This window comes from Aotus nancymaae, unplaced genomic scaffold (assembly GCF_030222135.1).
Source record: "Aotus nancymaae isolate 86718 unplaced genomic scaffold, 86718_ANA_hifiasm-v0.15.2.pri h1tg000025l, whole genome shotgun sequence".
NCBI classification, from domain to species: Eukaryota; Metazoa; Chordata; class Mammalia; order Primates; family Aotidae; genus Aotus; species Aotus nancymaae.
Genome location: NW_026988438.1, coordinates 36610097 through 36634674, shown reverse-complemented (window position 1 = coordinate 36634674; position 24578 = coordinate 36610097). Strand labels below are relative to the sequence as shown.

General features: G+C 39.9%; 1 protein-coding gene and 1 pseudogene across 1 annotated transcript in view; both read left to right on the top strand.

Annotated features, from left to right (window-relative positions):
- Window positions 1–24578, top strand: part of CCDC126 (coiled-coil domain containing 126) — a 43720-nt gene that overhangs the window by 5263 nt on the left and 13879 nt on the right. Inside the window, exon 3 of the mRNA XM_012447821.2 lies at window positions 4243–4625. Within this exon, the coding sequence (XP_012303244.1) occupies window positions 4388–4625 (238 nt within the window). The 5' untranslated portion in view covers window positions 4243–4387. The remainder of the gene's footprint in view (window positions 1–4242; window positions 4626–24578) is intronic.
- On the top strand, window positions 20059–21109 carry LOC105713982 (rRNA-processing protein FCF1 homolog; annotated as a pseudogene).

The window sequence follows — 24578 nt, the reverse complement described above, 5'->3', positions numbered from 1 at the left end:
CAGACCAGGCCATTTCATACTGTGCTTTGGGAGCCCTCTCATTCTCATTTGTTTGTGTTGAGGAAAATAGAAATAAGGAATTTGTTGCCTGCTCCCAAAATTCTGATCAGAAAAGGATTCTAAAGGTTTTATTTGGTAGGAAATTAGAACCAGACTTTGTACTTCCTCCTCTTTCTCAAATCAGATATTACTCTCTCATTATTCCTTGACCCCACACCTCATGTAGATGTACCAAGACACATCACCCTTTTTTCCTTCATAGCAATTTATCACAAGCTGATATAAGTATGTTTCTTTATTTGCTTATTTATTGTTCTATTTCTATTAAAGTAGTATCCAGAAAAACAGGAATCCTGTTAGTTTTTCATATCTTGCTTTACCTTTCATATCTCTGGTTCCTGGCACATGGGGGGGTGCTTTGATATTATGAATGAATTAGTGAACAAATGAATGAGTAAACCAAGTTCTTTCATGCATTAAACGGAACTCCAGTAGTAAAGGTTGTGTTTGAACCTGGATCTTTATGCATTGCCCCCGCTCACCCCCTGCCCCCAATTATTTTTTCTGGAAATGTCTTATCATTGTGTTTGCTGATCACGGTAAAGGTCCCTACCTTTAGACGACCTTGTATTTATCTTTTATCTTTGTTTTACTTCTTTTTTTTTTTGAGATGGTGTTTCACTGTTGTGGCCCAGGCTGGAGTGCAATGGCGCCTGCCATCTTGGCTCATCGCAACCTCCGCCTCCCAGGTTCAAGTGATTCTCCTGCTTCAGTCTCCCGAGTAGCTGGGATTATAGGCATGTGCCACCATCCTATGCCCAGTTAATTTTTTGTATTTTTAGTAGAGATGGGGTTGGTCAGCTCCATGTTGGTCAGGCTGCTTTCGAACTGCCGACCTCAGGTGATCCGCTTGCCTCAGCCTCCCAAAGTGCTGGGATTATAGGCATGAGCTACCGTGCCCAGCCTGCTACATATATTTTTATCTTCTAGTTTTTTTGCCTGTGTAAAAACTAACATATAAGACTTCTGAAATCCTTCTCGTAGCAACTTTGTAATACTTTGATTTATGTGAATACAGTTTATTTGAAACTTTAAGAGGCAACCTAATAATTTAGTGAATAGTTCAAATTAGGCATCTTCAGGATGATTGTCCTAAACTGCCATTTCTATTTTCTGGTTACATCCTTTTAAAGCAAAAAAGAACAAAGCTTATTTAATATAATTTATTCCGTATTTACAAACACAGTCTTTCTAGTGGAAGTAAGGGAGGTAGTGTGGTGTAGAGAAAACCCTAGACAGTGAGTCAGGACCTGTATTCTGGACCGGTAGGATTTCTCCTGTTAACTGGTTGTTTAATTTTTAGGCAGACACTTAACATCTCTGAGCTTCAGTTTCTTCATCTGAAATGCGAGGGAAATAGATTAGTTTTCTTCTTAGGTTCTTCCAGCCCAGAAAAGGATAATTGAAGATACTTTAATTTACCCCCAAATTTCTATCCTCTGCCACTTTACCCCAAAAATCATTGCAGGGAGGTCACATTGCTGCATGGGAGAAGGTGGGGTTACGTTCAGGGATTTGTTTTAAAGTAAATATAAGGCATTTCTCAGTGATTGTTGATTGTTCACCAGGCTTTGTGGGGGATGTGGCAGCAGTATAAGGCATGTCATTCTTGCCCATAAGGACCTGGGACTTAATCAAGGAGACATGGCTTATACAGATGCTTGGATGATGTGATGTATGAAAATAATTGGTATAAAGTAACATGCTGTGTGAGCATTAGAAGATCAGTGTGGTGTAGAATAGGGTAAGGAGGTTTTGAAATCCTTCTATCCGAGGTAGCATTTAAAAAGATATTTTCCTAGTCTCTTTTCAGGCTACTTGGAAGATTAACTGTTCTCATCAGCATCATGCTATTATGTCATCTTTTAGGACTGGGTAATGCTTCAGTAACTTAATCCAATGAAATTTTCGTGTTGTCCACAAATTCTGAGTAGAAACTTTTTCAAGCCTGTAGCCTTTCTGAGAGCTGACTGTATCTAAGTGAATGAGAGGTTGTCAGAAAATATGTAAAGAAACATGCTGGGTAAATAAAAATATCATGTAAATGTAAGATATAATTATTACTATCGTATGAATCAGAGAGAAGACTGGCTGGATTAGAGGAGATATTTTTGCGACTAATGAGAAATAAATTTGGTCTTTGGAGACTTGGTTGTGGAGGCCCATGAGAGCTAATCAGGAGTTTTATTTGCATCTGTGAAGACATTTCTTATATTACCTAACGTTACTCAGATTATCAAGAATTAGTAGCATTGTTGCATAAGTGCCTGACACTAATAATAAAGATTAATATTTATTGAGTAATGTGAGATGTCAGTTATTCTTTACCATTATTAAATAGGTATTGTTGTCCCCATCATATAAACAAAGATATCAGGCTTAGGGAGAAAAAATAATTTTTTCGAGGTTTTAAAGATAGAATATATAATTTCATATAGAAAATGATAGAGAGTACCTTGTGGCTGGAGGTAGGATAGGAATGGGAGTACAACATTTTGAAGAGTTGATATTTGAGCTAAGTACTAAAGGATGAAAAGGAGCAGGTTGTAGGGAAAGTACTCCAAGCTAGGGAGTAGCAATTGTGTAAACCCTGAGGTCAGAAAGAATTTGATATATTTTCTCTAGTGTGGCTACAGCACGGTGAGCAAGAGGGAAGTGGTATGAGATTAGGACAGAGAGAAATGGGTAGAAGTCAGGTTATGTAGGGCTTGTGCATGTCATAAAGGTTGGTACGGAGTTTGCATGTTAGATTCTGAGTGCAGTGTGAAACTGTTGAAAGGTTTTAAGCAGGAGAATGATGTGCTTATATGTGTGTTTGTGTGGTAAAAAATACATAATCTAAAATTTATCATTTTAGCATTAAGTTTACAGTTCAGTGACATTAAGTACATTCACATCATTGTGCAACCATCACTACCATCCATCTCCAGAACTTTTTCATCATCCCCAACTGAAATTCTATACTCATTAGATCATAACTTTCCATTCTCTTCTTCCATGTTGTAGCATATATCAGAACATCTTTCTTCCTTAGGGCTGAATAATACTCCATTGTATGTAGATACCACATTTTATTTATCTGTTTATCTATTGAGGGACACTTGGGTTATTTCCACCTTTTGGCTATTATGAATAATGCTGCAGTGACCTTTGGCATATACATATCCCTTTGGGTTCCTGCTTTTGTTTCTTTTGTATATATATCCAGAAGTTCAATTCCGGATTATACAATAATCCTATGTTAAGTTTTTGAGGAAATGTCATACTGTCTTCCCCAGCAGCCACACTATTTTATGTGCCCACCAGCAGAGCAGAAGAGTTTCAGTTTGTTCACATCCTTGCCAACACTTGTTGTTTTCTGTTTTTTTTTTTTAATAACTATCCTGATGGATGTGAAGTGGTATTTCATAGTGGTTTTAATTTATATTTCCCTGTGATTAATGAGGTTGAGCTTTTTTTTTTTTTTTTTTTTTTTTGAGGTGGAGTCTCGGTTTGTCACCCAGGCTGCAGTGCAGTGGCATAGTCTTGGCTCACTGCAACTCCGCCTCCTGGGTTCAAGTGATTCTCCTGCCTCAGCCTCCTGAGTAGCTGGGATTACAGGTGTTTGCCACCATGCCCGGCTAATTTTTGCATTTTTAGTAGAGATGGCATTCCATCATGTTGTCCAGGCTGGTCTTGAACTCCTGATTTCAGGTGATCCACCCGCATCAGCCTCCCAAAGTGCTGAGATTACAGGCATGAGCCAATGCATCTAATCTTCTTTCCTTCTTTCTAACTTTCATTTTGATGTTTTTTTCTTTTTTCTTTTCTTTTCTTTTGAAGAATAGCTTTTAGGCATTTAGGTTAGTGACATGTATTTGAATAGACTGAGATCTCCTATATATCTCATTATTAATGTCCATGGTTTTAGTTACAAATGAGAAACCATTTGAAGAGTTTTATGACCATGGTCACATTTTTTTCAGGTATTTTCAATGAATTGACATTTATTTCTAGTTTAAACTTTGAAAAGATACATAAATGAGACAGGTAAAAGACTAGAAATCTTACTTAGTGGTGGAGAAAGTTGTCAAATATATGATACAGTTCCAAATCAAAATTATAGAATATTTGCTTTATTGTTGTCTGCTCTGTTACTGGTACAGATTAAGACTAATACTGTTTTTCTTCTTAATTTTACAGAGTTAATAGAGTGGATACAGCCTTGTTGAAGATGAAGAATATACAATATTGAGGAGATTTTTTTCTTTTTTCTTTCAAATCCTGATTGTTTTGTGGCTTGCCTCAAGTTACCACTTTTCAGTCAAGTCTGTTTGCTTCTTTAGAAATGTTTTTTACAATCTCAAGAAAAAATATGTCCCAGAAATTGAGTTTACTGTTGCTTGTATTTGGACTCATTTGGGGATTGATGTTACTGCACTATACTTTTCAACAACCAAGACATCAAAGCAGTGTCAAGTTACGTGAGCAAATACTAGACTTAAGCAAAAGATATGTTAAAGCTCTAGCAGAGGAAAATAAGAACACAGTGGATGTCGAGAATGGTGCTTCTATGGCAGGATATGGTAAGATAACCGGAGAATATTTCTAGTCTCCTCCTATCCCCATTTAAAGATGATTGTGGAAATTGAACTTACGACTTCATGCATAGGTCTTTGCAAAGTGATTTTTTTCTTGACTTTTTATGATGAAAATTTCAAATGTACTAAAAAATAGAGATACTATGATAAATACTTACATATTCATCATCCAGACTTAACAACAACAACAAAAAAGACCTTCTTGGACATAATACAATAGCATTATCATACCTAGTTTATGTTTAAATTTTCCTAATTATCCCAATGCAAGCCATTAATTGTTTAGCATTTATTAATTCCTAAAAAGCAGGATTTGCCTATATCTCCAGTGTTGGTTATTGCTAATTGCTATTCTTCCTTTTACATTACTGGGTCCTGCTGTGTTTTAAGTTTCTTATGCTGTGCTCTTTCTTTCCATTAAGGCAACATTTGTTTTAATTTAATTGTTGAAGAATATTTAAATTATAGAAATTGTGGCGTTTCACTGCTAGATATATATCACTTAAAAAAATGTATCTTGGAGGCCAGGTGCAGTGGCTCATGCCTTAATCCCAGCACTTTGGGAGGCCGAGGTGGGCAGTTCAGGAGGTCAGGAGATTGAGACCATCCTGGCTAACATGGTGAAACCCTGTTTCTACTGAAAATAAAAAAAAAAAATAGCTGGGTGGGGTGGCACATGTCTGTAGTCCCAGCTACTTGGGAGGCTGAGGCAGGCGAATTGCTAGAACCTGGGAGGCGGAGGTTGCAGTGAGCCAAGATTGTGCCACTGCACTCCAGCCTGGGTGACAGAGCGAGTCTCGGTCTTAAAAATTTTTAAAAAACATGTATCTTGGCCTGGTATTGACGGCTCATGCCTATAATCTCAGTACTTTGTGGGGCTGAGGTGGGAGGATTGCTTGAGCCCAGGAGTTTGAGACTAACCTAGGCAATGTAGTGAGACCTCTACTAAAAATACAAAAAAATCAGCCAGGTGTGGTGGTGGGCACTTGTAATCCCAACTACTCTGGAGGCCAAGGCAGGAGAATTGCTTGAACTTGGGAGGCAGAGGTTGCAATGAGCTGAGATCATGCCACTGTACTCCAACTTGGGCTACAGAGCAAGACTTCATCTCAAAAAAAATAAATAAATAAATTAGCCAGGCATGGTGATATACACCTGTAGTCTTAGCTAGTTGGAAGGCTTAGGAGGGAGGATGACTTGAGCCCAGGAAGTCAAGGATATAGTGAACCATGTTTGCACCACTGTACTCCAGCCTAGGCAAGAGAGTGAGACCCCATCTCTTAAAAATATATGTCTTAAAAAATGACCTTCTAAGGCCAGGTGTGGTGGCTCACGCCTGTAATCCCAGCACTTTGGGAGGCTGAGGCAGGGGCATCACCTGAGATCAAGAGTTTGAGACCAACCTGACCAACATGGAGAAACACCATCTCTACTGAAAATACAAAAATTGCCTGGGCATGGTTTTGCATGCCTGTAATCCCAGCTACTCAGGAGGCTGGGGCAGAAGAATCACTTGAACCCAGGAGACAGAGGTTGCGGTGAGCCAAGATTGCGCCATTGCATTCCAGCCTGGGCAACAAGAGTGAGAATCCATCTCAAAAAGAAAAAAAAAAAAAAGACCTTCTTGGACATAATACAATACCATTATCATACCTAGATACATTTAAATTTGCCTGATTATCCCATTGTACGCCATCAATTGTATAGCATTTATTAATTCCTAAGAAGCAGGATTTGCCTACATCTCCAGTATTGTTTATTGCTATTCTCCCTTTCACATTACTAGGTCCTGCTGTGTTTTAAGTTTCTTATGCTGTGTTCTTTCTTTCCTTTAATACTTAAAATGAGAGAGAACAGATAGTATGGTTCTTTCTGGAACAATGTATATACATGAATGTGTAGACATTTTCTCTCTTTCAGTTTTGTTTGTTTAATTAAAAGTTATGGCTGGGCATGGTGGCTCACACCTGTAATCCCAGCATTTTGGGAGGCTGAGGTAGGTAAATTGCTTGAATCCAGGAGTTTGAGACCAGCCTGGGAAACATGGTGAAACTATTTCTCTACAGAAAATAAAAAACTTAGCTGGGTGTGGTGGTGTGCACTTGTACTCGCAGCTACTTGGGAGGTTCAGGTGGGACAACTGTTTGAGCCTGGGAGGTTGAGGCTGCAGTGAGGTGTGATCCTATGCCACTGCACTTAAGCCTGGGTGACAGAGTGAGACCCTGTCTGAAAAAAAAAAGTTATACATGCATGTATTTAAATAAAAAGTGTGTTACGATTCCTGTAATGAAAAAGGGCAGCTTTTCCCACTCTCAAAAGTCCTCAAATCTCCTGTTCTTTAGAGCCATCCATTTAAAATTTTCATCTCATTTTTTGGGTGATTATTTCTATATCTAAATAATATGCTCTGTGAAGTACTTTTCGATTTTTCAGTTTTAGGTGTTACCTATCAACTTCTAACTATGCAAGGTGAGAGTTTAGCTTTCTTTTTCACCTAAACATGCATTCCATCCACCCCCCAGGCTGTTGTCACATCCATATACTTCTTGTCTGTCCATTTTTCCATCATAATTTTGTTTAGAATAATAGTATACATACTATTATGACCATGTTGATAGTATTCTTTATTGAGCCATATAAATGCATACCTCAGAGATACTGTGGATTCTGTTCCAAACCACGCAATGAAGTGAGTATCACAATAAGCAGGTCATACAGATCGTTTAGTTTCCCAGTGCATATAAAAATTAACTTTACACCGTATAGTAATCTGGTAAGTGTGCAGTACCATTATGTCTTAAGCAATGTACATACATTAATTAAAAATACTTTATTGCTAAAATATGCCAACAATCATCTGAGCCTTCAGCAAGTTATAATCCTTTTGCTGGTGGAGGATCTTTCCTTGATGTCAAAGGTTGCTGACTGATCAGGGTGGTAGTTGCTGAAGGTTGGGGTGGCTGTGGCAATCTCATAAAATGAGACAACAATGAAGTTTGCCACATTGATGGACTCTTTTTTTCACAACTTTTTATGTAGCATGGATTATTTTATAGCGTTTTACCTGCAGTAGAACTTCTTTCAAAATTGGAGTCAATCCACATAGACGCTACTGCTGCTTTATCAATAAAGTTTATATAAATATTCTAAATCCTTTGTTGTCATTTCAACAGTGTCCACAGCATCTTCAGGAGATTCCCTCAAAAAACTACTTTCTTTGCTCTTCCTTAAGAGGCAGCTCCTCATCTGTTCAAGTCTTATCATGAGAATGCAGCAATTCAGTCTCATTTTCAGGCTCCACTTCTAATTCTGTGGTTAATTCCTCCTTCCTCCACTGAAGTCTTGAATTCCTCAAAGTCATCCATGAGGGTTGGAATCACCTTCTAATTCATTCATTCATTCCAGTGAATGTCGACATTTTTACCTCCTTTTGTGAATCATGCATGTTATTAATGGTATCTAGAATGGTGAATCCTTTCCAGAAGGCTCTCAGTTTACTTTGTCCAGACCTGTCAGCTCTGGCCTTATGAAATGTATTTCTTAAATAATAAGACCTGAAAGTTCAAATGACTCTTTTATCCATGGCAGGAGAATGGATGTTGTGTTAGCAGCCATGAAAACGTGTATCTCTTTGTACATCGTCTTCAGAGCCTTTGGGTGACTGGGCACACTGTCATTGAGCAGTAACATTTTGTAAGGAGTCCTTTCTTCTGAACAGTGGGTCTGAACAGTAGGTCTCAGTGGGCTTAAAATGTTTAGTAACTCATTCTTTAAACCTGTTATCATCCAGGCTTTGTTGTTCCATTTATAGAGCACAGGCAGAGTAGATTTGGCATAATTCATAAGGGTTCTAGGATTTTCAACATGGTAAATGAACATTGGCTTCAACTTTAAGTCACCAACTGCATTACCCTCTAACAAGAAAGTTGGCCTGTCCTTTGAAGCTTTGAAGCCAGGCATTGACTTCTCCTCACTAACTATGAAAATCCTAGATGGCATCTTCCTATAGAAGACGGTATTGTCTACACTGAACATTTGTTATTTAGTGCAGCTACCTTCAACAATTATCTTAGCTAGGTCTTCTAGGTAATTTGCTGCAACTTCTCCATTAACTCTTGCTGCTTCACCTCGTACTTGAATCTTATGGAGATGGCCTTTTTTCCCTCTCTCTCTTTTTTTTTTTTTTTTCATTTTAGGTTTTGGGATACATGTGAAGAACATGCAAGATTGTTGCATAGGGACACACATGGCAGCGTGATTTGCTGCCTTCCTCCTCTTCACCTATATCTGGCATTTCTCCCCATGCTATCTCTCTCCAACTCCCCACCCCCTGCTGTCCCTCCCCTGTTTCCCCCCAACAGACCCCAGTGTGTGATGCGCCCCTCCCTGTGTCCATGTGTTCTCTTTGTTCAACACCCGCCTATGAGTGAGAACATGCAGTATTTGATTTTCTGTTCTTGTATCAGTTTGCTAAGAATGATGGTTTCCAGGTGTAAGGTATATTGCCGAGTCAAAATGAGGAAACTGAGGCCAGTGTGAGAAAATGAGAATCCAATTTATTCAGCTCCCGGGCGAGGTTCTGTGGTCCGGGAAGGGGCCAGAGAAGTCGCACTGGGCTTCTCAGGGTGTGGGGTTTTATAGGGAGTGGAGGTAATTGATTGGTTTTTAGGGAAACAAAGAGCAGACAGTTTCATTGGTGAGGAGGGTTGATTGATTATTAGGGAAACAAAGAGCAGACAGTTTCATTGGTGAGGGGAAGTTAAGGTGCTGATGGGGCGAGCTACCATTGGTTGCCAGGCAGGACTACTGGTGGGTTGACCGGCTGGGGAGGTCAATGTTAAACTGCTGTTGGACAAATCTTTGGTGAGCTTTTTAAATTTTGAAGGGGTCGAGTGAGGAATGCAGGAGTGGGTGTGCGGACCCTGCATAGAGAGGCCGGCATGGGGAGAGATAAGTGTGTCAGCATGGAGAGGCCGGCATGGGGAGAGATAAGTGTGTCAGCATGGAGAGGCCGGCACAGGGAGAGATAATTGTGTCCCTTTAGTTCCCGGTGAGGCAGCCGGCCTTACACCAGGTTCATCCATGTCCCTACAAAGGACACGAACTCATCATTTTTGATGGCTGCATAATATTCCATGGTGTATATGTGCCACATATTCCCTGTCCAGTCTATCATCGATGGGCATTTGGGTTGGTTCCAGGTCTTTGCTATTGTAAACGGTGCTGCAGTGAGCATTCGTGTGCATGTGTCCTAATAGTAGCACAATTTATAATCCTTTGGATATATACTCAGTAATGGGATTGCTGGGTCAAATGGAATTTCTATTTCTAGGTCCTTGAGGAATCGCCACACTGTTTTCCACAATGGTTGAACTAATTTACACTCCCACCAACAGTGTAAAAGTGTTCCTATTTCTCCACATCCTCTCCAGCATCTGTTGTCTCCAGATTTTTTAATGATCGCCATTCTAACTGGCGTGAGATGGTATCTCAATGTAGTTTTGATTTGCATTTCTGTAATGACCAGTGATGATGAGCATTTTTTTCATATGTTTGTTGGCCTCATGTATGTCTTCTTTTGTAAAATGTCTGTTCATATCCCTCGCCCGCTTTTGAATGGGGTTGTTTGTTTTTTTCTTGTAAATCTGTTTTTGTTCTTTGTAGATTCTGGATATCGGCCCTTTGTCAGATTGGTAGACTGCAAAAATTTTTTCTCATTCTGTTGGTTGCCGATTCACTCTAATGACTGTTTCCTTTGCCGTGCAGAAGCTGTGGAGTTTGATTAGGTCCCATTTGTCTATTTTGGCTTTTGTTGCCAATGCTTTTGGTGTTTTGGTCATGAAGTCCTTGCCTAGCCTATGTCTTGAATGGTTTTGCCTCGATTTTCTTCTAGGGTTTTTATGATGTTAGGTCTTATGTTTAAGTCTTTAATCCATCTGGAGTTAATTTTAGTGTAATGTGTCAGGAAGGGGTCCAGTTTCTGCTTTCTGCACATGGCTAGCCAGTTTTCCCAACACCATTTATTAAACAGGGAATCCTTTTCCCATTGCTTGTTTTTGTCAGGTTTGTCAAAGATTGGATGGTTGTAGATATGTTATCTTGCCTTTGAGGCCTCTGTTCTGTTTCATTGGTCTATATCTCTGTTTTGGTACCAGTATCATGCTGTTTTGATTACTGTAGCCTTGTAGTATAGTTTGAAGTCCAGTAGTGTGATGCCTCCCGCTTTGTTCTTTTTGCTTAGAATTGACTTGGCTATGCAGGCTCTCTCTTGGTTCCATATGAAGTTTAAGGTGTTTTTTTCCAGTTCTGTGAAGAAGGTCATTGGTAGCTTGATGGGGATAGCATTGAATCTGTAAATTACTTTGGGCAGTATGGCCATTTTCACGATATTGATTTTTCCTAACCATGAACATGGAATGTTTCTCCATCTGTTTGTGTCCTCTTTTATTTCGTCAAGCAGTGGTTTGTAGTTCTCCTTGAAGAGGTCCTTTACGTTCTTTGTTAGTTGTATTCCTAGGTATTTTATTCTCTTTGTAGCAATTCGTTCTTGATTTGGCTGTCTTTAAGTCTGTTATTGGTGTATAGGAATGCTTGTGATTTTTGCACATTGATTTTGTATCCTGAGACTTTGCTGAAGTTGCTTATCAGTTTCAGGAGATTTTGGGCTGAGATGATGGGGTCTTCTAGATATACAATCATGTCATCTGCAAATAGAGATAATTTGACTTCCTCCTTTCCTATTTGAATACCCTTTATTTCTTTTTCTTGCCTGATTGCTCTGGCTAGAACTTCCAGTACTATATTGAATAGGAGTGGTGAGAGAGGGCATCCTTGTCTAGTGCCAGATTTCAAAGGGAATGCTTCCAGTTTTTGCCCATTCAGTATGATATTGGCTGTTGGTTTGTCATAAATAGCTTTTATTATTTTGAGATACGTTCTGTCAATACCTAGTTTATTGAGGGTTTTTAGCATAAAGGGCTGTTGAGTTTTGTCAAAGGCCTTCTCTGCATCAATTGAGATAATCATGTGGTTTTTGTCTTTGATTCTGTTTATGTGGTGAATTACATTTATAGACTTGTGTATGTTGAACCAGCCTTGCATCTCTGGGATGAATCCTACTTGATCATGGTGGATAAGCTTTTTGATGTGCTGTTGCAGTCGGCTTGCCAATATTTTATTGAAGATTTTTGCATCTATGTTCATCATGGATATTGGCCTGAAGTTTTCTTTTCTTGCTGAGTCTCTGCCGGGTTTGGTATCAGCATGATGTTGGTCTCATAATATGATTTGGGAAGGATTCCCTCTTTTTGGATTATTTGGAATAGTTTCAGAAGGAATGGTACCAGCTTCTCTTTGTATGTCTGGTAGAATTCGGCTGTGAACCGATCTGGACCTGGGCTTTTTTTGGGTGGTAGGCTGTTAATTGCTGCCTCAACTTCAGACCTTGTTATTGGTCCATTCAGGGTTTTGACTTCTTCCTGGTTTAGGCTTGGGAGGATGCAAGTGTCCAGGAATTTATCCATTTCTTCCAGGTTTACTAGTTTATGTGCATAGAGTTGTTTGTAATAATCTCTGATGATGGTTTGAGTTTCTGTGGAGTCTGTGGTGATATCCCCTTTATCGTTTTTTATTGCATCAATTTGATTATTTTCTCTTTTCTTTTTTATTAATCTGGCTAGTGGTCTTTTTTGTTGGTCTTTTCGAAAAACCAGCTCCTGGATTTATTGATTTTTTGAAGGGTTTTGTGTGTCTCTATCTCCTTCAGTTCTGCTCTGATCTTAGTTATTTCTTGTCTTCTGCTAGGTTTTGAGTTTTTTGATCTTGCTCCTCTAAGCTCTTTCAATTTTGACGATGGGGTGTCAATTTTAGATCTCTCCTTGCTTCTCACGTGGGCATTTATTGCCATATATTTTCCTCTAGAGACTGCTTTATATGTGTCCCAGAGATTCTGGTATGTTGTGTCTTTGTTCTCGTTGGTTTCGAAGAACATCTTTATTTCCGCCTTCATTTCATTGTTTATCCAGTCAACATTCAAGAGCCAGTTGTTTGGTTTCCATGAAGGTGTACAGTTCTGAGTTAGTTTCTGAATTCTGAGTTCTAACTTCATTGCACTGTGGTCTGAGAGACTGTTTGTTATGATTTCCGTTCTTTTGCATTTGCTGAGGAGTGATTTACTTCCAGTTATGTGGTCAGTTTTAAAGTAGGTGTGATGTGGTGCTGAGAAGAATGTATATTCTGTGGATTTGGGGTGGGGAGTTCTGTAAATGCCAATTAGCGTTGCTTGTTCCATGTCTGAGTTCAAGTCCTGGATATTCTTGTTAATTTTCTGTCTCGTTGATCTGTCTAATATTGACAATGGGGTGTTAACGTCTCCCACTATTATTGTGTGGGAGTCTAAGTCTCTTTGTAAGTCATTAAGAACTTGCTTTATGTATCTGGGTGCTCCTGTATTGGGTGCGTATATATTTAGGATGGTTAGCTCTTCTTGTTGCATTGATCCTTTTACCATTATGTAATGTCCTTCTTTGTCTCTTTTGATCTGTGTTGCTTTGAAGTCTGTTTTAGCAGAGATGAGAATTGCAACTCCTGCTTTTTTTTGCTCTTCATTTGCTTGGTAAATCTTCCCCCATCCCTTTATTTTGAAACTTTGTGTATCCTTGCATGTAACATGGGTTTCCTGGATACAGCACACTGATGGGTTTTGGGTTTTTATCCAATTTGCCAGTCTGTGTCTTTTGATTGGGGCATTGAGCCCATTAACATTTAGGGTTAATATTGTTATGTGTGAAGTTGATCCTGCCATTTTGATGCTGGCTGGCTGTTTTGCCCATTAGTTGATGCAGTTTCTTCATTGTGTTGATGCTCTTTACCGTTTGGTATATTTTTGGAGTGGCTGGTACTGGTTGTTCCTTTCTATGTTTAGTGCCTCTTCAGGAGCTCTTGTAAAGCAGGCCTGGTGGTGATGAAATCTCTGAGTACTTGCTTGTTCATAAAGGATTTTATTTTTCCTTTACTTATGAAGCTTAGTTTGGCTGGATATGAAATTCTGGGTTGAAAGTTCTTTTCTTTAAGGATGTTGAATATTGGCCCCCACTCTCTTCTGGCTTGTAGGGTTTCTGTTGAGAGATCTGCTGTGAGTGTGATGGGCTTCCCTTTGTGGGTAACCCGACCTTTCTCTCTGGCTGCCCTTAGCATTTTCTCCTTCATTTCAACTCTGGTGAATCTGACGATTATGTGCCTTGGGGTTGGTCTTCTTGAGGAATATCTTTGTGGTGTTCTCTGTATTTCCTGGACTTGAAAATTGGCCTGCCTTACTAGGTTGGGGAAGTTTTCCTGGATAATATCCTGAAGAGTATTTTCCAGCTTGGATTCATTCTCTCTCACATTCAGGTACACCTATCAAACGTAGATTAGGTCTTTTCACATAGTCGCATATTTCTTGGAGACTTTGTTTATTCTTTTTTATTTTACCCTTTTTTCTTTCTAATCTTGCCTTCTTGTTTTATTTCATTGAGTTGTCTTCGACCTCTGATAGCCTTTCTTCTGCTTGGTCAATTCGGCTGTTGAAACTTGTGCATGCATCGCGAAGTTCTCGTGTTGTGTTTTTCAGCTCCATCAGTTCACTTATATTCCTCTCTAAGTTGTCTATTCTCATTAGCATTTCGTCAAATCTTTTTTCAAGGTTCTTAGTTTCTTTGCATTGGGTTAGAACATGTTGTTTTAGCTCACAGAAGTTTCTTATTACCCACCTTCTGAAGCCTGATTCTGTCAATTCATCACACTCATTCTCCATCCAGCCTTGTTCCCTTGCTGGTGAGGAGTTGTGATCCCTTGTAGGAGGATTGGCGTTCTGGTTTCGGGTGTTTTCATCCTTTTTGCGCTGGTTTCTTCCCATCTTTGTGGATTTATCCACCTGTTGTCTTAGTGGTTGGTGACTTTCAGATGGGGTCTCTGAGTGGACGTCCAGTTTGTTGATGATGAAGTTATTTCCTTCTGTTTCTTAGTTTTCCTTCTAACAGTCAGGCCCCTCTGCTGTAGGACTGCTGAGGTCCACTCCAGGCCCTGCTTGCCTGGGGATCACGTGCAGCGGCTGCAGAACAGTAAGGGTTGCTGCCAGTTTCTTCTTCTGCTATCTCTGTCCCAGAAGGATACCCACCAAATGTCAGTCTGAGCTCTCCTTTATGAGGTGACTCTTTGGATATATGGGGGTCAGGGAGCTGCTTGAGGAGACAGTCTGTCCTTTATAGGAGCTCGCATGCTGAGCTTTGAGCTCTGTTGTTCATTCAGAGCTGCTAGGCAGGTACGTTTAAGTCTGCTACAGCAGAACTCATAAACCCCTTTTTTTTCCCAGGTGCTCTGTCCTGGGGAGTTAGGGCTTTATTTATGAGTTTCCGTTGTGCTGCTGCCTTTTTTTCAGGACTGCCCTGCCCGGCAAGGAGGCAGCCTAGTCACTGTCTGCCTGCAGATTCTTTGCTGAGCTGCTGTGGGCTCCGCCCAGCTGCTGTGTGAACTTCCCTGCAGTCCTGTTTATATGGGTGTAGTTAGAACTGCCTCAGCAATGGTGGCCCACCTCTGTAATGGCAGACTCTCTCTGTAATGGCAGGTTGCCTCGGCAACGGCTGGCTGCCTCAGCAATGGTGGACTACCTCTGTAGTGGCGGAGTGCCTCGGTAATGGCAGACGCCCCTCCCGCACAGAGCTGGACCTTCCTGGGTTCAGGTGTGCTTGCTGTGAAACTCTCAACCCAGAGTGTTTTCAATTGCTGTTTTTTTGTGGGGGTGGGGCCAGCCGAGCCTGATTACCTGGCTTCCTGCCTCAGAGCCTTTTTTTTAGTTGAATGGTCAGCTCTCTCCCAGGTGTTCCAGTCGCCTGTTGAAAAGGCACCAGGGTCTGTGTGATTTCCCGTGCAGCAACCCACTGCGCCGACTGAAACAGCCATGCTGAGATTTGTGGCACTTTTTTGCCCGGGAATCTCCTGGCCTGGCTCCCTGTTTCAGTCCTCTTTTTAATCAGATGAATGGGTGACTCTGCCTTCCTGGAGCTCCGATCACCAGCTAAAATGGTGCCCAGACCCATGTATTTTGTACAGAGAACCACTGCACCGGCCAAAACAGCCGCTCTGGCGACCCGTGGGGCTCCTCTGCCTGAGAATCTCCTGGTCTGTGGGCAATAAAAATCCGTCTGGAAATGCCGCGTCCACTCATCCTCTGTGCGCTTTCACTGGGAGCTGCAATCCTGAGCTACTCCTAATTGGCCATCTTGAATCGGAACCTTGATGGCCTTTTTTCATAAACCTCAAAAGCAACCTGTGTTAGCTTCCAATTTTCTTCTGCAGGTTCTTAACTTCTCTTAGTCTTCATAGAATTGAAGAGAGTTAGGGTCTTGCTCTGGATTAGGCTTTGGCTTAAGAGAATGTGGCTGGTTTGATGTTTTATCCAGACCACTCAAACTTTCTGCATTTCAGCAATAAAGGTGTTTTCCTTTTTTATTCATGTGTTCCCTGGAGTGGCACTTTTAATTCTCTTCAAGAACTTTTCCTTTGCAGTCACAACTTTGCTGTTTGGCATGAGGCCTAGCTTTCTGCCTGTCTCAGCTTTCAACATGCCTTCCTCACTAAATGTAATCATTTATAGCTTTTAGTTTAAAGTGAAAGACAAGGGAGTCTTCCTTACACTTGAACACTTAGAGGCCATCGTAGGGTTATTAATTGGCCTAATTTCAATATTGTCGTGTTTAAGGGAATAGGGAGGCCTGAAGAGAGGGAGAGAGACAGGGGAAAGGCCAGTTGGTGCAGTGGTCAGAACACAAGTAACATTTATCAATTAAGTCTGCTGTCTTATGTGTATACCCACATAAGAATTATACCATTCAAGGTGCCCCAGAATAGTTCCAGTAGTAGCATCAACAATTGCTGATCAGATCACCATAGCAGATACAAGAATAATGAAAAAGTGAAATATGATGAGAGTTACCAAAATGTGACAGAGACCCAAAGTGAGCACATATTGTTAGGCAGGACCAATAGATGCGCTACATGCAGAGTTGCTGTAAACATTCATTTGTAAAAATGCAGTATCTGCAAAGTGAAGTGCAATAAAACAATGTATTCCTCTATTACATTACGGTTACTTTCCTTTCCTATAAACTTTTTCACCCTAGAGCTAATAAGTATCAATTTTTGTTTCTTTGCCTAGTTTTCTACTGCATCTGCCTACAGTTGCTTAAATATTCTCCTAGCATATTCAGACACATTAGGTATCTTAGCACATTCTTTATATTGAAGAAATCTTTCCTGATGCCTTCCAATTGACTCTGGCCTGGACTGTTTGCTTTCTAGGATTGCAGCAGTAATTGTTTTAGAATCACAATTTGTCATTATCTTGTACATTTATTTCTCTCTCATATTGGATCTCCTGTTTTCTAGAATTTTTTAAGCTTCCTGTTTATTAGTTATCCCCTGATTTTAGGAGAACAGATCTTCTGGTAGTTTCCTGAGAAAGATGCAGACAGGAAAAAGTTTGGAGTTCTTGTATATCTGAAAAGATCTTTTCCCCCTCAACCTTCATACTCCATTGTAGGTTTGGCTGGGTGTAGGAAAGGAAATAATTTCCCTTGAGATTTTAAAGGCTCTGCTGTGTTCTACTCCTCATCCACCGAGGTCCCAGTGTTCTTTTTGGGAAGCTGATGCTGTTCTTTATCCTTTTTATGTGACCTAATTTTTAGAAGTTTTTTAGACATCTTTGTCCATTCTGAAATTTCTCAATGATGTGGACTGGGTATGGGTCTCTTTCATACACGTGTTGGGCCCTCAGTGGAACATCCTGCAATTTATGTCATTCAATGCTGGGATATTTTCTTAATTTATTAATTGAATTTCTTTCTATGTTTTTTCATTAACTTTCTGGCATTCTGTTATTCAGCATTTGGGCTTTCTGAATTGTTTTCATATAGTTTTCCCTCATTTACTTTATTTTCAATTTCTGTCTTTTTACATCGTTTATAGAGAAGATTTCCTTAGCTTTATTTTCCAGATCTTTATAGAGTTTTTCATTTCATCTAATATTTTTAATTTCGAAGAGCTGTCTATTGGGCTGAGTGTGGTGGCTTATGCCTATAATCTCAGCACTTTGGGAGTCCTAGGTGGGTGGATCACTTGAGATTAAGAGTTCGAGACCAGCCTGGCCAACATGGTGAAACCTTGTCTCTACTGAAAATGCAAAAATTAGCTGGGCATGGTAGCACATGCCTGTAATCTCAGTTACTTGGGAGGCTGAGGCAGGAGAATCACTGAAACCCAGGAGGTGGAGGTTGCAGTGAGCCAAGATCAGGACATCCAGTCTGGACAACAAAGTGAGACTCCGTCTCAAAAAAAAAAAAAAAAAAGCTGTCTTTTTTAATGGTTATCAATGGTAGGTTTCCTGCAGTGTTTTTATGTTTCTTCCAAATATACCTGGTAATCCTTATCGTTTGTCTGTATTTGAGGAATGGGACGCTAAAAGGTTGATGGCAAATGCTGAGCTTTTGTGTGGTGTTCACTATGGGATGATGGGACATTTCCTTGGGTATATCCTTGATATTTACCATGATTTCTCCTACCAACTACCTGCAGTTGGGCCAAACTTCACAGGTTAATGGCACAGTGCCCCACAAAACTGCCCTCACTTACAGATACCAGCCACTAGTTAGGGTATTTCCAGGCCACTTTCACGTCTGACCAGGTGGTTACAAATTTATGGGTTTCCATTACCTCCTCATGTTTGACAATTCAGTAGACTGACCCATAAAAACCACTGAAAGTACTATGCATTACTTTTGTTATAAATAGTTCATTGTCAATCTGTGATTGATTGAATTTGTGGATGCAGAACCCACAGATACAGACGTCTAACTAATGGACATGAACATCTGTGGATTTTGGTATCCATGGTGGGTGCTAGAAGCAATTCCCTACAGATACAGAGAGCCAAGCATACTTTCTATTACAGTTTTAGTATAGAAGAAGGATAGAAGTTAGAGCCAGCCAAAGGAAGATACGCATAGGACAAGGTCCGGGAGGATACAAGATGTAGTTTCCGTTATCCTCTATTCACGGTACCAGGACACATTACCCTCCTGGCATATCCAATGCACATCAATGTGTGATACCATGCAGAATATTGCCAACTAGGGAAGCTCACCTGAACTTCAATGTATAGTTTTATTGGGGTCTCATTATGTAGGCATGATTGATTGAATCATTGCCACATGGTTGAACTTAATCTCCAGTCCTCCTCCCTGAAAATCCCCTGAAAGTCAGCTGAAAATCCTCAACTCTCTAATCACATGGTTGTCCTTTCTGGCATGGCCAGCTCCCCGACCCCTCATACTGAGTCATCCAATTAGCACAAAATATCTAGGGCCCCACTCTGCGTTGCCTCCTTAAGGTAAACTAACAGATGTGGTCCCAGGGGCCCACCATGACTAACAAAGACATTTCGTCAGCCAGGAAATTCCAGGCATTTAGTGGCTGCCTCCAAAGAACTGGAGAAAAAGACCAGCTAATTTTTTTTTCTTTGAGACAGAGTCTCGCTCTGTTGCCCAGGCTGGAGTGCGGTGGTGTGATCTCGGCTCACTGCAACATCCGCCTCCCAGGTTCAAGCGACTCTCCTGTCTCAGCCTCCCGAGTAGCTGGGACTACAGGCATGCACCACCACGCTGGCTAATTTTTATATTTTTTAGTAGAGATGAGGTTTTACCTTGTTGGCCAGGTTGTCTTGAACTCCTGACCTCAGGTGATCCACCTGCCTCTGCCTCCCAGAATGTTAGGATTATAGGTGTGAGCCACTGTGCCCGGCCTAAATTTTTTATTACATAGTATCAATGTATTTTATTCATTTGAGATGATCTCTAGTATCAGTATATTTAAGTCTTTCCTCTTGAGCTGGTCATATACCCTGGAGAATCACTTCCTGTCTGTTGCTGGAGAGTATAGGCCTATAAGTGTTCTGGGATCTGAGTGAGAGAAAAAGGCTGGGCAAGGAAGAGTGATCTCAGCACTCACTATCTGAACTTTCATTTAGCTGGCACAGTGGCTCACGCCTGTAATCCCAACAGTTTGGGAGGCTGAAGTGGGTGGATCACCTGAGGTTGGGAATTCGAGACCAACCTGACCAACATGGAGAACCCCATCTCTACTAAAAATACAAAATTAGCTGGGTGTGGTGGTGGGCACCTGTAATCCTAGCTACCTGGGAGGCTGAGGCAGGAGAATCGCTTGAACCCGGGAGGGGGAGATTGCAGTGAGCCGAGATCGTGACATTACACTCCAGCCTGGGCAACAAGAGCACGACTCTGTCTCAAAATACAAAAAACTTTCATTTACTCTTTTAGTTTCCAGTGTAAACCCAGGCCCTCAACTGCTCCATTGCCTTAAGAAAATACATCTCAGATCTTCTCCAGTGGGGGGTGGGGGGTTTGGAGTGGTGTATAGAATAAGGATGTAATTTCTATATAGAAGATAGCTAATGCATGCTGGGCTTAATATTTACCTAGGTGACAGGTTGATAGGTGCACCAAATCACAATGGTGCACGTTTACCCATGTAACAAATCTGCCCATCTGAAGAAACAGGAGTGTGGCGTGACCATAGGGAAGCAAAAGAAAACAAGGAAGTGTGCGACCACGAAGCGAATGCTTAGTCTCAGGGATCAGAGGCTTAAAGAAAAAGATAGATTAAAATCTAAAAAGAAAGGAAAGAAGGATCCCAGCATGTTAAAGAGAAATTCCCCAACACCCTTCCTGCTTATTTTTCCAATGTAATACACAGCTGGGCCCACCTTACCACATCTTCATTGATACCAACCTTTTCCATAAAAGCCAAACTGGACTTAGTATAGTCAATAATGGACTGTCTGTATGCCAAATGTATCCCTTGTATAACTGATTGTGTAATGGCTGAAATTGACAAATTGAGGCAGAAGTAATGATTGGCTCTAAGGACCTCCAAGGATCCGAGATTTGAACAATTACCATGTACACACAAAGGAACAAAGGAACCTATGCAGATAACTGCTTAGTACAGAGAGTAACTCAGCATAAGTGTTACATTGTGGCCACAGTTGACTGGGACTTTAAAAGAAGAATCCCTAAGATTTTTGGAGTTCCTATTGTGGACATTTCTATCCATAGATACAATATTGAACAAATGCCAGATGATTATGGAGACCCTCAATTATAATTCTTACAAGACAGTTCCTCTGCCTTTCTTTAACCAGCTTTTTCTTTTTGCCAGTTCATTACACATGCAGTAGCATGAATTATTATTCTGTTGACCTGTTTGCTCCATTATGAGCTGAGGATGGTTAAATATGCTCACTCCGTTTTTGAGAAAGTTTCCCTCTTGTTCCCCAGGCTGGAGTGCAGTGGCGTGATCTTGGCTCACTGCAGCCTTTGCCTCCCAGGTTTGAGTGGTTCTCCTGCCTCAGCCTCCTGAGTGGCTGGAATTGCAGGCACGTGCCACCTTGCCCAGCTGATAAATGTATTTATTTTATTTTATTTTTTTGGTATTTTTAGTAGAGACAAATACTTTTGTATTTTTATTATGGAAAAATACGCTTTGACCTCCCAGGGTGCTGGGATTGCAGGTGTGAGCCACCGTGCTTGGCCTGCTCACTTTTTGATGCTGCTTTGAAATTGATATTTTATCTCATAAAAATTTTAGGCCAGGCACAGTGACTCACGCCTTTGGTCCCAGCACTTTGGGAGGCTAAGGTGGAATGGATCACCTGAGATCAGGAGTTTGAGACCAGTCTGGACAACATGGCGAAACACCATCTCTAGTAAGAATACAAAGAAAGTTAGCGAGGGGTGGTGTCACATGCCTATGGTCCCAGCTGCTGGGGAGACTGAGGCAGGAGAGTTGCTTGAACCTGGGAGGCGGAGGTTACAGTGGGCCATGGTTGCACTGTTGCGTTCCAGGCTGGGCAACAGAGTGAGACCGTCTCAAAAAAAAAAAAAAAATTTAATGATGATCAAAGGGTACAAAATCTCAGATGGGAAGAATATGTTTTATACTTTTTTTGAGTTCTGTTGTACAGTGTGGTGCATGTACTTAACAGTGGAGTATTATACATTTCAAAATTGATGTTCTCATCACAAATGTATTTGAAGTATTGGATATGTTAACTAGCTTGATTTAATTATTCCACATTGTATCCACAATTTATGAAATAACTTTGTAATCCAAAAATTTATGCAATTATAAATTGTTAATTTACAATAAAAAATTTTTGTCACATATTTTTAGGAAAAAAAAAACAAAAAAACCCACTACACATCCTGCACATATGCCCTGGAACTTAACTTAGACAGATTTGCGCCTAGTCCTTCTAGGTTTTTAGTCCTTTCTTTACCTCTGTTTTCACTAGTACATGGGGTAAAATTTCTGGGACCTTTTGGGGTAGGATGCTATGGAGAAAACAGGATTGCTTCTTGGCTTTTTTTACGTCTCATTATACATTTAGCCTTTTCAGGTCTGCTAAGTCAGTTACCATACAGCTTTGTAGTTTTGTTACTATGGTCTCCTTGCTTGTTTCTTATCTTTAGCCTTGTGGATTTAAAAACAAAAAGAGAAAAACACTTTACTGGTTTTGTGGGATATCTAGAATCAGCTTAGGCTAAATGCCTGTGTTCACTTTACCATCTTTACCTGGGAATGCCCTGGACACATATTTTTTCTTCTTCCCTTTATGATGATTTTCATGGAGTAGCGAGGGTTAGTCTGGTCTCAAACTCCTGGTCTCAAGCCATCCTCCCACCTTGGCCTCTCAAAGTGCTGGCATTATAGGCATGAGCCACGATGCCCAGCCAGATATTGCAGAAATAGATAACATAAATAAGCAAAAGTAGAGCAGAGGTAATTTCAGTTAATTTGATATATATCAGCATTTGGCTATATATTTTCTGAAAGGGATATATCATAAATATTTTCAGCTTTCTGGGTTGTATATGGTGTCTGTTATAATAAATGAGCGTGCCTATGTCCTAATAAAACTTTATTTTCAAAGATAGGTGGCCATTCAGCTGTAGTTTGCCAACCTGTGGTACATATGTATGCATATTTAAACACACTGCTTTATTTTGAGCAAAAATGGCATTGTACCATGCATGCTGGGTTTGCAACTTACTTATCTTCACTAAGTTACCATAAATATACTTCCATTTTATACATATAGGTCTGTTTTATCCTTTTTAATTACTTAAATATTATTTTATTTTTTGAGACAGGATCTTACGCTGTTGCCCAGACAGGTCTGATCATAGCTCGCCATAACCTCAAACTCCTGGGCTCAAGTAATCCTCCCACCTAAGCCACCCAAGTAGCTGAGACTACAGGTATGCGCCACCCTGCCAGGCTAATTTTTTTTGTTGTTGTTGAGTCGGGGTCTCACTATGTTGCCCAGGGTAGTCTCAAACTTCTGGAATCAAGCGATCCTCCCACCTTGGTTTCCCAAAGTGCTGCGATTACAGATGTGAGCCACCATGCCTAGCCTATTATTTCATATTGTAAATGTCTTTCTTTCACTTCTCTAGTGGTGAATAATTTGGTACTAACCTTTTTTGTGTGTTTTCTTTAGTGCTGCGATGTATTAATTTGTGTGTGTGTGTGTGTGTGTGTATGAAATATGTATGAGTGTGTGTATGTATTTCACATTTGTGTGAATGTTTAAGAATAGATTACCTAATTGTGGAATTTTGGGGTCACAGATATGCACACGTTAAATAGACATTTGTCAGATTGCCCTCCAGAATGGATCTACCAATTTACATTCTTACTATACCACTTTCCCATCAGTGGGAAGGTGACCATTATATGCACACTTTACCAATTCTGTTTAATTTTAAATGGCATTTAATTGTTTGCTTTTGCATTTATTTGCTTTCAGGGGAGGTTAAAATATTTTTTAAAATGTTTGTTGGCTATTGGTATTTCTTGTACATATGAGGATATGAATTATTTGAGTCATTTGACAGTTTTTCTCCTGGGAAATGTTTATTTCTTATTTGATTCTTTATAAAGATGTTAATGCTGTCATGTGTTACAAATGTTTTTCTTTTGATTTTTCAGCTGCCTAATAACTGGGTATACTGTTTTTAAATTTTATGTAGTAAAATATCTTTTTTATGATTTAGTTTTGTGCTGAAAATTTTTCTCTCCACAACTTATATTCTACTGTATTATGCTTTTAGTTGTTTTTTGTTCATTTTACATTTATATTTGTAATACAGTTGGGGTTTCTGTTGTAAACAGTAAGATGCAGGTTCTTTTCTCCAAATGAGTTAGCCAGTTATTTTAGTTTCATTATTTGAATTTATTCCTTGGCTCTATTAATTTGAAATGGCAGTACAAGTTACAATCAGATTAGAATTTTACAGTAACTTAAACTTTTAGCTATCCATAGAAACCATTTATCCATAGCCTTTCATTACTATACAAAAAAGCCAATAAAAAATATTTATTGAATGGACCTCTTTTGAGCTGTTTATCCTGTTTTTTTTTCCAGTTGGTAAAATAAACATAAACTAATATATTTTTTAATGGAAATTTAAAAAATTTATTTTAGGTTTGGGGATACATGTGAAGGTTTGTTACATAGATAAACACGTGTCATGGCGGTTTGTTGTACATATTATTACATCACCCAGGTTTTAAGCTCAGTACCCAATAGTTTAGTTATCTTTTCTGCTCCTCTCCCTCCTCCCATCCTCCACCCTCAAGGAGACTCAGTGTCTGTTGTTTCCTTCTTTGTGTTCATAGGTTCTTATCATTTAGCTCCCATTTATAAGGGAGAACATGCAGTATTTGGTTTTCTGTTTCTGTGTTAGCTAATTTTTTTTAAAAAATACTAGTTTACAATAAATTTTTACTATTTCAAAGGCTATGGACAGATTAATTCAACTT